We start from the raw sequence: 13,715 nt of genomic DNA, 5'->3' as shown, positions 1-13,715 counted from the left end.
AAAAAAAAAATTGAACCTTTTTTTTTTTTTTTTTTTTTTTGTTTTTTTTTTTTTTTTTTTTTTTTTTTTGGATCTACACCTAGGAATAATTTAATTATGTTACTTCTCTTAAATGACTGTTTTGAATCCACCTAGAAATATTTTAAATTTTATAGTTTTAAATTGCTTTTTTCATCAATTTACTTCGCTCTCTTTTTTTTTCAACTTCTCTCTACTTCTGAATACACGACCGTACATTATACACAGGAAATTATCACATGGAAGTCATTTTACACTGCCCTCTGGGGGAGAAAAATTCTGAAACTAATTCGTAATATGAACTTACAACATTCGGTGTGGCGCGGAGAAAAAGGTGGCGGGAAAATATCAGTTGGTACAGAAGCCAATGGAGAGACACTTAGACAGTCTGATCTGAAAAATAAACGGGAAAAACTCTTTAAACACGGGAAAACCCTGAAAATTTTCAGGAGAAATGAAATTTAATTACCTCTGGATGCCTTTGGGAATGTAATCATATCTAGAGAGGAGCAATTTGTTGTGAAGCAAGTCAATGGCAGTATGGATAAGTTACTAACTAAAAGTGTGGAAATTCTCCGAGAAAGAAACCTAACACAAGATCTCATGAAGAAATGGGAATTTCAAGAAAGGTGCTAATGCTAATCGATCATCAATAGCACTAACTAAGCAAGAATGGAGAAACATTTCTTGTTTTTAAAACCCGAGATCAATTTTCGATGAAATGAAAACATCTTTACGAGTCAACAAAGTCTTTTGATTCTAGTAAGAAGGAAATTCCATACCTAGGCTGGGATTCGACCCATACCCTCCTGATTACCAGGCGAGCGTCTTGACTACAAGACGGAAGCAAGTTTTAAAATAAGGTGCTATGTTGTGACATTACCTCTCCAGATATCATACGCGCACCGTGTTACTCAACTTCAGTGTCCTCGTGAGAACTAATGTTCCCAAATGTGGGTATTCCCCAAAGAAACTTTCATGTAAAAAGTTTAGAAGGAATTGTTTACTCTTGTAAATATTGTTGGATTCCTATGTTTCTATTTCAACATTTAAGAAAATCCGCCCCGGGCGGGAATCGAACCCGCGGCCTAGCGCTTACAAGGCAGACGCACTACCAACTAAGCTAACTAGGCTGGCGAGCTTTTTTTTAATTTATTTATTAACAATTTTATTCTCGTTTTCACTTCTAGTTCTTCTTTCCACTATCAAAATGCAAGCCTCTTTCATTACCACTATTTGATTAATACTCACGCAGTGGGGCTACATGAAGGGCCAGGGTGCGGGCTACACACAGGCGCACATTGGGCACGCTATCCCGCGCCAGGTCCAACAAATGAGGCAACAGATCACAGGCAAACGTTTCTACGGGCAGGGAAGGTGTGTATTTCCAGCCAACGCTTGATAGGAGGGAGCCCTCCGTAGCTGTGGATCCACCCGATGTACCGACACTCCTGGAAACAAATCGAATGGGAATGTTAAACTATGGTCGGTCTTTAAATTTGATAGAAAAACAAAGATTAGATTTTTTTTTTTTTTTAGATTTAATATGGTACATTTATTTTAACAAAAATTAACTTTTATTTTTAACAAATTAACATTTAACAAAAACAAAAGAAATATATTCGGAAGAAAAAACAGGGTCTATCCACACTTATGTTGGAAATTTCAGACGATAATGATGTACGACAATTATTCCTAAATGAAACTGTCGTACATGTCTACAGGAGGTATGTAACTGCTAAATTCCTACTGTTCCGAAAGCGAAGAGAGAAGAAAGGCAGCCGTTCCGAGAGCGAACCTCATATGTTTAGGATAAAATCCGCCCTGGAGGGAAATCGAACCCGCGACCTAGCGCTTACTAGGTAGACGCGCTATCAACCTAACTAGGCTGGCTAGATATATCATTGTTTTGTGCGGGCTACGCACAGGCGCACATTGGGCACGCTATCCCGCGCCAGGTCTAACAAATGAGGCAACAGATCACAGGCAAACGTTTCTACGGGCAGGGAAGGTGTGTATTTCCAGCCGACGCTTGATAGGAGGGAGCCCTCCGTAGCTGTGGATCCCCCCGATGTACCGACACTCCTGGAAACAAATCGAATGGGAATGTTAAACTATGGTCGGTCTTTAAATTTGATAGAAAAATAAAGAAATATATTGGGAAGAAAAAGCAGGGTCTATCCACACTTATGTTGGAAATTTCAGACGATAAAGATGTACGACAATTATTCCTAAATGAAACTGTCGTACATGTCTACAGGAGGTATGTAACTGCTAAATTCCTACCGTTCCGAAAGCGAAGAGAGAAGAAAGCCAGCCGTTCCGAGAGCGAACCTCATCTGTTTAGGATAAAATCCGCCCTGGAGGGAAATTGAACCCGCGACCTAGCGCTTACTAGGTAGACGCGCTATCAACACAACTAGGCTGGCCAGATATATCATTGTTCTCCCGACTCCATGGAGGCTACTACGGGGTTACTTATATATCATTGTTTCCCCCCCCTCCTTTTGTAAATGTAAATGCAGTTTCTTTGTGTTATGTCACAACTTTGGTACTCACTGCAGCATTGTAGGATTTCCCCGATATTATGGGTTTCTTCAAATTAAATTGATCCCAAGGGCAAGGTAATGCCTAAACCCTTGACAAATGGAGTGTGCCTGAAGGCATGTGATGTGATGGCTCAAGCTCTCCAAGATTAAACATAGAATGGTACTCACCAGGTCTATAGCGACACGCCGTACAGTGGCTACTTTGTCCGAGAGGAGCAGTAGTGCCAGAGGGGCTAGATAGTCCCATATCTGCTGGGGCTGGAAGAAGCCCAGACTAAGGGCAAGCTGTTCTACAAACTCGGCGCGGAATCGCCAGTTCCACTCGTAGTCTGTGGCCACAAACTTGTTGAACATGGGCAGGAACTTGACGCGACCTTCCGGCTTCAATAGCTGAGGAGGGGAAAAAGAAAGATAAAATTTAGTAACTCCGTGACAGAGTGGGTATCACACCGGAGGTACTGGGTTCGATTCCCCGTGTGGTCGAAGTTTTTTCGGCTCTGTGCTCTGGGTGCACAATTGACTAGCAATGTCAAGTGATTACCGATTAGGGCTGTACTTAGGGGGGAAGGCCCTGCAACGTACCCTTGGGCTTTTTGCTCCTAAATGTAGTAATATAACTCTTTCTAAGCTACTATTCGGATTCTTGGCCCCTCGTCAAATCCTATACAAGAGCCTGGTAGCAACCAGTGTTGAATTAATTGCAAAGAAGATTGGTCATGCTTTAATGTACACAAAAATTGACAAAAGGCTCTTCTTTAGCACAAACAACTCTTGATTTGACAAATGAATAAAATAAAACTCGTACATATTATTAATGAATAAAATAAAACTCACATATAGGAAACGCGACAATATCCTCAGAGCCCCAATTCGCACCTCGTCCAGATCCTTGATAAGGTCCGTGTACACCGGGAGCAGGTCGCGAGTGGCGGCACCGGGGCCGACAATGACCGCCAACTCGTGCATACTAGCGGCCACCATACGGCGCACCTTCCATTGCTCGTCGCACGCCAGACGCTTGGTTACCGGCCGTAGGAGACACCAGTTGGGAGAACCTATCATCGGAACTCTCTTCCTCCTCCTCTTCATTCCAACTATCCTCTCGTCCACCTCCACCTTCCATGTCCACCACATGGTTGTGGTTCACCACATCCTCTCCACTGATACAGGGGGGGTCATTTCCTGCGGGTCTATTGGTCCCGGCAGGTCGGTTATTGGGGTGCGACGCTTGCTGTTCGGGTGTGATGGGGGGAGGTGTGGAATCTGGGTCTTCGTCGGGCGAGGGTGGGTCGACAAGGGAGCACAGGTTGTCGAAACTGTTGGATAGCTTGAGCAGGTTGGTGGCCTGGAGAGAAGAATGACAGATAGGGTATTAGGTCGAGTTTTATAATCAGGCGCTTGTTTAGGTACAGTGCTTTGGCTCGTGGTTTTACCAAAAACAGTTTATCGATTGAAATGAAAAATGAAAAGGTTTTTAAGGACTTTTTTTGGAAACGAAGCCGAAGTTAGGAAAATGACCAACAGAAACTTTTTTTGGGAATAATGAGGTCTACCTCCCGGAGCAGTGTTTTTCTGACGCACCCTGTATAAATACAGGTACCTACTCTCTTTTACAAACAAAATATCAACTGTCTTTTAAAAAAGCGGATAAAAAAAAGATAAGTAGGTCGAAAAGAGAAGCCAACTTACACTAGTAACATCGTCTTCAATCTCCTGTACACTCGGGATCGGCTCGCGCCAATACTGAAAGTAGTTGTAGTTCTCATCCACATCCGCTCCTCCCGTTTCCCCGTCTTCCCCCACGGCACTGATTTCCCCATAGTCTATCACATTATCCTCATCATCAGGCAGAGCTCCTGCACTGCTACTGGGGGGCGGTTTGTGTGAGGATCCGCCACTGTTCATCATACCCAGGCTCATGCCCATTTCGATACAGTTCATGATGCTCATGCTGTCGTTGATGACGGGACATCTAGAGAGAAAGGTTTGCTGTTAGAGACGTAGGACTGAATGGAGAGCGGTAAACGGAGCAGTCCCACAAAAAAGGCGTCCCCCACTCACATTATTATTGTGTAATGATGATCGTAAACTCTTGAGTGGAAGACAGCCACTAAGCGAGGTTAACGCCTACCCTTAGAGCTGCATTATTGTGGTTAAATTCTCAAATGAAAGAGGATAAAATTCCAATCTTCAGCTGGGATCGAACCCAAGCCCTGTTTATCAGGCGACCGTCTTGACCACTATACCACCCAGGTGACTAGGTGAGTGGTCAGTATCATTTAAAATTGTTTTTAATTCAATACCACTAAATTTAACTCTTAAGGTTTTTAGCTAACCATCAAAATCACCCAGAGTGGAGTTGTGAAAAGACATAGAACACAGTTGCCCCAAATGGTCACCCATCCGGTTTCCTACCACGCGCAACGTTGCATAACTTTATCAAAGCCTTTTTAAAGTATTTTTCTAACGAAATGATTTTCATCTCTTGATAAAAAATAATAATATTATTAATAATAATAATAAAAACTGAACGATTCAGATTCAGAGAAAAAATACACTTTCAACATACTTGAACTCAAACCCATCCGGATTGACCAGCACCAGTTCGCCACTGTTATTGTACGCCAGTCCCGTGATACTCGGCTGCGCAAACGTCGTGATGAACGGGCCCAGGGTTTGAAATGCCGTCACGCGCACCCACCGGTTCTCGTCCGACAGGAAGCGCCCGAAGATCGGCGCCAGGAGGGTTTTGCGCGCCTCGAGTGCACACGCGCAAGACACGGACATGATCACCTGTGCGCACGCCTTGCGCACGTTCCACATCGGGTCCTGGGTGAGACGCACGAAGGATGGAAGCTGTCGGGACGGGGGTGATAGAAAAGGAGACAAGCGTTAGGTAACGGTTTACGCTTTATTTGTAAGTAAACCTCCTGAAAGGCGTTTCACCAAAATAAATATAAAATATACAAGGGTACGCCCAATAAGGGCATGCTAAGAATGCTAAGGCACTGAGTTCATAAACGGAGGAGACTGGTGTTCAAATTACAGCAGTGACAAAAGAGCTTTTTTGATAAAGGAACTGTAACTGCTAAGATTTTATCTTTCCGAATGCAAAGAGCTAAGGAAGGACAGGATAAGCGAAAGCCAGCCGTTCTGAGAATGAACCTCATCTGATTAAATATTGGTCCCGGGCCCCGGGCGGGAGTCTAGCGCTTCCAAGGCAGGCGCGCTATCCTAAAAGATAAATTAAAATAGGCTGGCAGTAATAAATGAATCCGCCACGCGCAGGTCAGTACGCAGGGAGAACCTGGACAGAAAAAAATTGTATTCGTTATTTAAATCTTAGGCCAGTGAAACAAAATCACAGTGTTTTTCATGGGGAGAACCTGGACAGAAAAAAATTGTATTCGTTATTTAAATCTTAGGCCAGTGAAACAAAATCACAGTGTTTTTCATGGAAGTGGGAGAGAAGTGGGACTTGGACCCTAGGACAACTCAGTGATCAGACTTGGTCGATATCACTACATTGATACATTCATAGGCTGACTTTTTCAGGAGGAGGGTAAAAAGAGTTGTTTTTTCTTTATATTTTTTTTCTTTTTTTCATAAAAATATTTCTATTTTTAATCTTTTGGATAGGAAAATAGACAAAGAAGAAGCAAAGAAAAAAACTGAAGATAATAAACTTATTGGACGACAATATTAAATAAGGTCAAAAAATTAAGCGAAAGAGGCTAGGAACTTATTTAGATTCGACACGACATTAAATTACATGTAAACTGCAAATACTTTAGCCAGACACAGATAAAAACATCTTTTGTGAAAAAAACTTCGTATCGAAATTCCGTCTGTTTATCGTGTGCGATCGACCATGATTGTAAAATAGTAGAAGTCAAATTTTTGTAACCAAAATTTCTTTTTCCTTCCGAGAACTCTTCGACATTTTGCCAAGAGGTTGATCCTCTGTCAACCCCATGGTGGTTTAGACCATGCTAGAGAGCAAATCTCAATGCCGCCGGGGAAATGGCAACAAACACGAAAAAGTGACTGCGCTTCATGACTACGCCCGTCAGCGTAGCTACCACGCCCGCCCGGGCCGAAATAGAGATGCCTCGTCCGTCAGATGCTGCCCCGTGCGAAACTCTAAACACCGTGAGAAATCCAAACATCAATCCGCTCGAGGCGATCACAGCCGGGGCAGACACAATACGACGCGTGAACGCAGCCTCACACCAGTCCAGAGCCGGGTGGGTCTTATGACGAAGATGTTCTCCTATCTCCCCTCCTGGCTGAGACAAGGCAATACACCCCGAAGTGAAACACCGAGGCACTCCCAGTGTGGAGACTGTAGCGTCCTCAGCCAAGACTTCGTGTACAGCGACGAAGAACAACTCATCAAGGCGAAGAAACAAATGCTCGAGGCCGAGAAGAAGGCGAGGAAACTGAAAGAGCAGAAAATCAAAAACCGCAAGGAAACCTACAAGCGATACAAGATGAAAGCGAGGGAGATCGAGAAGCAAGTGCAACACATGGAGAAGGAGAAGATGAAACAGAAACAAGAGGCCCTGAGACTCGCTCATCGGATGGAACGCGAGCGGCTGCTCCGAGACCGACAGCTCCTCCGGGAAAAAGAACGTCTGGAGAGATTGGAACTGAGAAACCGCGAGAAGAACGTCGTCAACCATATGAAGAGTTTGAAACGCAAGCTGCGCGCCAAGTGTGAGTCTATCTATTACGACAGTGAGGAAACGTCTGGGGAACTCAGTGAATTGTCCAGTATAGAACGCGTGCCACGATATAGCAAACACCGCTCTAGAAGTAGTCACGGGAGAGATGACTGTAATACTAGACACAGCAGCAAGAACAACAGAACTGACGAGGATGTAGCTCGTATACTCAACGCTCTGCTGGACACAAACATCCAGTTTGATCCCGACATCATCGCTCGCATCAAAACTCTACTCAAGAACAATGCCAAGATGCAAGGCTACTTTGACGAGGTCCGACGCAACAACCTCGCGCACCAGATCAAATACAAACTGTTCAATCGCATAGGACCGGACAGCAAGCTCAAACTGTTCCTCAATTCGAAGAAGAAGTGCAATCTGGATAACAAGGAGAACCGGGAACTAGTGCAGTGTATCATGGACCAGGTGAATAAGGGAGGAGGCAATGTGAGTGGAGATACAACGCTTGAGAAGATCTGTAGGATCCTTTGGAAAAGCAGAGGCGAACCTCAGGCTACTAGCAGCAACCCGACCCTCGCGCCCGACCCAACGCCTCCAAACACATCAGCGTGCACTGATAAAACAGTATGCTACAGAGCGGACACGGGTAAACATGCTAACAAACCTCGAAATACTCACACGGGCGAGGACAAACATGCCAAGACAAAACCTCACAAAACTCACGGGGACAAACTCGACCGGAAATCCCTCCGGCCCGTCAACAGTCTGGAGCTGACCAAGAAGAAACTTTGGCAGTCCGACGACAAGTCGCATCGCCGCCAACGGCTCGGGCACAAGGTAAAGAAGTGCCGCCTCAAGCCATTCACCGAGGCCCCGAGTAACACCAGTATCCGCCCGGGGCGGCCATTCCTACTAGACAAAGCCCGCGTTAATACCATACTAGCGAGCCGACCTCAGCCGTACAGTGATGAGTCTGACTTGGAGGAGGAGGAACTGCAAGACAATCGGCTCGACTCGGCAACCCAGCCAGGCGATCCCGAAGAGACCCGAGCGCCCCCTAGGTTCAGTCTGTGGCGATACTTTCAGAAACCCGCGGCCGTTCAAACGCCAGAACGGGATAGTATTAGAAACATGGAACGGGACAGTGTAAGAAGTGTAAAAACCCAGGAAAAACGCTGCGACCGCTGTGATAAAGCAACGGAAACCGACGCGGAACTCAGCAGTGGTTCAGAGTATGAGTACGAGCTAGATGGTGATGTAGGCAAGACACAAAGGAAGGCCAAGTTGTGGACCCTGTTCAATAAGAAGAACAAGGGCAGTGGGGATTTGGGCCGGGACAGGCGGTGTGTTGATACGAATGAAGAGCGACAAAGTAGACAGCGCAGGAAAACCGTGTGGACCAATAAATGAAATCAATAAGATCTAGGTATAAGATTTTTTTTTTTCTTTTTTCTCAACTAGTCTTTAAAGGGCAAATCAATAATAATTATAAACTTTTGGGAGTGCTCTTTAGCCTCACGAGGACAACCGGGTTTAAATTTTAGGTGTCATAAAAGATATATGACCTTTTGGTTTTTGGCATTAAATAAAAAGATGGTTTGTGGTGAAAAATCCTTCTACACTACCTTAAGTAGAAAAATACCGAACAATATGGTATTAATTTTAAGATTTTTCAGCTTGATGTCTCAAATACATAGTTATCATTGTTTAGGTGTCATAAAAGATATATGACCTTTTGGTTTTTGGCATTAAATAAAAAGATGGTTTGTGGTGAAAAATCCTTCTACACTACCTTGAGTAGAAAAATAAGGAACAATATGGTATTAATTTTAAGATTTTTCAGCTTGATGTCTCAAAAACATAGTTATCATTGTAAAAAAATACCCAATTGAGAACAACATTACAAGAGGAGGGAAAATCTTTGTATTTACTCACCTAGGGTAAGAGCTACGGCAGGCAGAGAGAAGGCACAGTGTCGAGCGAGGTCGGAATTCTCGTTCGGGTCCGAGCCGCAGTGGAACATTTTCACGTAGTAGTCTATCAGTTCTTGAGGCACAATGTGCTGGAGGAAGCCACTGCCACTGCTTGGGGAAGCGGCTGAAGGGATTTGAGGCGACATGTCTGGGGAAAAAACAAAAAACAGGACCTCGGTTATAAGTACTGAGAGGCAAAATACAATCCTGTTATATCGGGACTTCTCTCTTCAATTTTGAGACAAAAAGACCTCCGTTGGTAGAGTTCCCTATATCGAACCTCGAAAGAGGTATCATTTTCTGACTAAATTCTTTACTTCAGAATAACAGTGTCACATTCACATTTAAAATTTCAGGGGGAGAACACGAGGAAAGCTTACCTTCACTATCATTGGAACACCGCACACCCATGTGCCCCTCTCCATTGCCACTATCATCATCGGAACTCTCTTCCTCCTCCTCTTCATTCCAACTATCCTCTCGTCCACCTCCACCTTCCATGTCCACCACATGGTTGTGGTTCGCTACATCCTCTTCACTGATACCTGGGGGGTCATTTACAGCAGAACCGTCCTTCCACAAATACTTGTTTATTTTATTTGTTTCATTTCTTAGCAAAAGGGAAGGGAAGAGACAAGAGAGCAAAAAATGTGATAAAACATAACCAAAAACAAAGTAAGAAAGTTTTGGAAACAGAACTAGAGAAGAGTACACAATTCATTGTCCAAGAAGATTTGTACGTCCACATTTTCACCTCCAAGACAGCAAAATCCACATTCCACCGTAGACTTGGATGTCTCTCCTACCCTAATTTACCTAAAACAGAAACAAGCTACATAATGGGGAGAAGGAAATGACACAAATTAAATAGATATTAGTATTAGTATTATTATTTTTTTTTTTACAAAAAAGTCCAAATTAAAAAAATAAAATAAAACATTGTACCTGTAAGAGAGAGTTAGAGCTATCTATCTTACGCCGTAATTTATAGTGAAAACTCTGAGAAGTTGAAGAAGAGTTATTTTCAGCCTGATTTATACTGAGAAGTTACGCTGAATACTTACCTCTCTGGGAGTCTGGGGCCGGGCAGTCCGACATTCATGGATATTAGTATTTTTTTTTTTTTTTTACAAAAAAGTCCAAATTAAAAAAATAAAATATTGTTCCTGTAAGAGAGTTAGAGCTGTCTTTCTTACGCCGTAATTTATAGTGAAAACTCTGAGAAGTAGAAGAAGAGTTATTTTCAGCCTGATTTATACTGAGAAGTTACGCTGAATACTTACCTCTCTGGGGCCGGGCAAAGTCCGACACTCATGGGCAAGGAGCTACGCTCATCAAAGCTGGCTGTGATATGAAAAGGTAAAAGTCCACACGTCACAACCACTTTGATGGGGGCAGCCCACTCGACTTTTTGGACTCCGAATTTGGGCTGCTCTCTATTTTGTGTGCTAGTGGGGGGCGGTTGCTTGGACCTTTGTTTAGTTGGCTTTAGGGCATTTATACAGTCAAAAACTAGATCCGTATACAGTGTTACTGACGTCACAACCACTTTGATGGGGGCAGCCCACTCGACTTTTTGGACTCCGAATTTGGGCTGCTCTCTATTTTGTGTGCTATTGGGGGGCGGTTGCTTGGACCTTTGTTTAGTTGGTTTTAGGGCATTTATACAGTCAAAAACTAGATCCGTGTACAGTGTTACCAAATCTATAGTACATCATCGAATCTTCCTATAATAAGACCTTTAGAATTTTTAAGATAGTCGGTTCACACTGAACGAGTAAAGAAAGATCCTTGGTTCAATTCGAAGGTTTTCGTAAATGTGGAGACCAATGTTTTTTTTTTACTCTGGACAGAGTAAAAATAAAAAAAATTGACAAAATCGGTACGAACTCTCATAAGCCGGCTCCACACGGTCGAATTGGTTCGGTGATGCGTCGCTCATCAAAGCTGGCTGTGATATGAAGCGACTAAAAACTGGACACATATGACAACCACTTTGTGAGACACGCATGCACCACACGATCACACGGGCCAACGGTTTATTGATAGTGTTTGGGACGGCATTATGTACCTAGGCTGGTTCTAAGGTTTCAAGTTAGAATGAAAGGTTATTGGCAGTTTGGGAATAGGACTCTAATTGTTAACCTCCTCTTGAAAAAAAAAAAAAAAAAAAAAAAAAATGAATGAAACTTACGACAAGTGAGAACGGGCCTCAAGAGAGTGAGTTACAAAAAAAAAGGCTCTTTTCTTTCAATGGACTACTCATACTCGGTCAATGAGTCACTCCCTACCGCCCTACAGCTTATAGGGATTTAAAGAGTGAGTTAGATGTCCAAAAGAAATCCCCTATACCTCTAGGAAGCTGAAGAAACAGCTGTTTTATCGCCAAATTCGGGGGGTTTTTTTTTTTTTTTTTTAGGAGATTTTGATAGAGGTCTTATCGTCCCGAAATCGAAGAGAAGGAAGACAGGATAGGAGAAAGCCGGCCGTTCTGAGAACGAACATTATCCACACAAATTTATTTTCTCTGGAAGTACGCCATTACCATCAGTCAATTCTTCCGAACTTCATCATGAACATTTTTCACAAACTCGATAGGAAAAAATGGTGCTCTTAAAATTAATGAAAACTCAAAATAGGTGCAGAGAAATTATGGAGAAAACGAGAAAAACTATTACCATCAGTCAATTCTTCCGAACTTCATCATGAACATTTTTCACAAACTCGATAGGAAAAAATGGTGCTCTTAAAATTAATGAAAATTCAAAAAAAGGTGCAGAGAAATTATGGAGAAAACGAGAAAAACCAAAATAGACAACACATAGGTGCGAGTTTATACACACGGGTGATAATATTGAGAAACATTAAGAAAGGAGGGAAAAAATGTCGAGGTAGAAGGCTGACTGATCAGAGATTCAAGTACTTGGAACTTTTGAGAATAGTCAAAGTTCTTAAATATGATCTGGTGCACTTTTTTCTTAATTATTTAGCTTCTTACCAATCAAAGGTGAAGCAGTAGGTGGAAAACAATGAATACAAATCCCTCTCAGTTCATGGAATCGAAGCACTGTGCCCATACTCGACAGTTTTGAAGAAAACTACCAGTGAAAATCTCTTAGCGAGCCAACAAAACCATAAACATTAAGAAAGGAGGGAAAAAATGTCGAGGTAGAAGGCTGACTGATCAGAGATTCAAGTACTTGGAACTTTTGAGAATAGTCAAACTTCTTAAATATGATCTGGTGCACTTTTTTCTTAATTATTTAGCTTCTTACCAATCAAAGGTGAAGCAGTAAGTGGGGAAAAAAAATGAATACAAATCCCTCTCAGTTCATGGAATCGAACCACTGTGCCCATACTCGACAGTTATGAAGAAAACTACCAGTGAAAATCTCTTAGCGAGCCAACAAAACCATAGGGTTGGGTTTAATGCCTCGGGCATTGTGCTCCCCACCCAATGTCCAAAACAAAAGCTTACTTCAATCCTGATCAGCCTCAGCCTTATTTACACACTGATTGAGAATTCAACAAGAAAAGCTCGAATCCCTTTCGTTTTGTTGACCTCAACAAGCCGAGATCCAAACCCACAAAATTCCCTACTGCAACAACCCAACAAGAGATTCAAGTTACTTACACAAACCATTCTGTTGACGCATCGAAACGTCAAAACCACTAGTCAAACTTAACTGTTGAATTCTCAAACTAAAAAAAAAAATCTACTTACCTGTAAAACGTCGATATACCATCCCAGCCCAAAATCGCTTTGGTCGGGATAGGTCTTCGACGGAGCCCGCTGTCTTCGTTGAATTTTCATCGGGCGAGACTCGTCAAAAGTGGCTGTGATATGAAGTGCTCGCCCATCCTCCCCCCCTCATCCCTAGGGACAAGGGGGGAGAGAGAGGGACAGAGCGGGGAAAAATCGGTCACACGTCACAACCATTTTGACGAAGTCACACCACGGATGACGTCACGACGGCGGCGGTGGGAGTTTGCAACTGGCAGGGCGAGGGTTCGATCCAAACACGCCAGGAGGAGACGAAGGAGGGGGCAGTGTCACGGGAGAAGTAACCAAACTTGAGAACCGAAGTAGTTGGTTTGGAGTTATCTAATAATTGTATGCACCGCAGGTGATTATTCTCATTATTTATTTATTTTAGTTTGAAGGAAAAGTTTAGGAGAGATTTTTTTTTCTTTTTATACCCCTCTGAAGGCACCCCCAACTCACTTCGGTTCTCATTCGGGGTCACTTCTCCGTTCCGCCTTCCTCACCTCACCAAAAGGGGTTAAAGCGGGGACGGGGAGGCCCAGGGTTAAGCTCATCAAAGTGGCTGTGATATGAGAACCCAAATCAAACCTCGCCATAGTCACACACCACTTTGACGAGTTAACCGGAATCTGGGCACACTGTTCATTCGGCAGCACAATAAGGGCTCTCTGGAAGATACTGACAGGAAACGCTAGGTGCACTCTCGTTTTTTTTTTTTTTT

The 13,715-nt window shown here is 43.1% G+C and overlaps 1 protein-coding gene across 1 annotated transcript in view; it reads right to left on the bottom strand.

The window, feature by feature from the left end:
• The window catches only part of LOC103524642 (serine/threonine-protein phosphatase 4 regulatory subunit 1-like), a gene marked incomplete in the record, with an annotated part of 34,448 nt that overhangs the window by 9,469 nt on the left and 11,264 nt on the right, over positions 1-13,715 (bottom strand). The window contains 7 exon segments of the mRNA XM_026819996.1: positions 1,270-1,498; positions 2,011-2,103; positions 2,736-2,957; positions 3,402-3,628; positions 3,630-3,912; positions 4,257-4,539; positions 5,137-5,423. Of these exon segments, the coding sequence (XP_026675797.1) occupies positions 1,270-1,498; positions 2,011-2,103; positions 2,736-2,957; positions 3,402-3,628; positions 3,630-3,912; positions 4,257-4,539; positions 5,137-5,423 (1,624 nt within the window).

The sequence above is a fragment of the Diaphorina citri genome, unplaced genomic scaffold, assembly GCF_000475195.1.
Source record: "Diaphorina citri unplaced genomic scaffold, Diaci psyllid genome assembly version 1.1 scaffold110, whole genome shotgun sequence".
Lineage (NCBI taxonomy): Eukaryota > Metazoa > Arthropoda > Insecta > Hemiptera > Psyllidae > Diaphorina > Diaphorina citri.
Note: the sequence above shows the minus strand (reverse complement) of the source record. Positions and strands in the feature narration are given on the sequence as shown.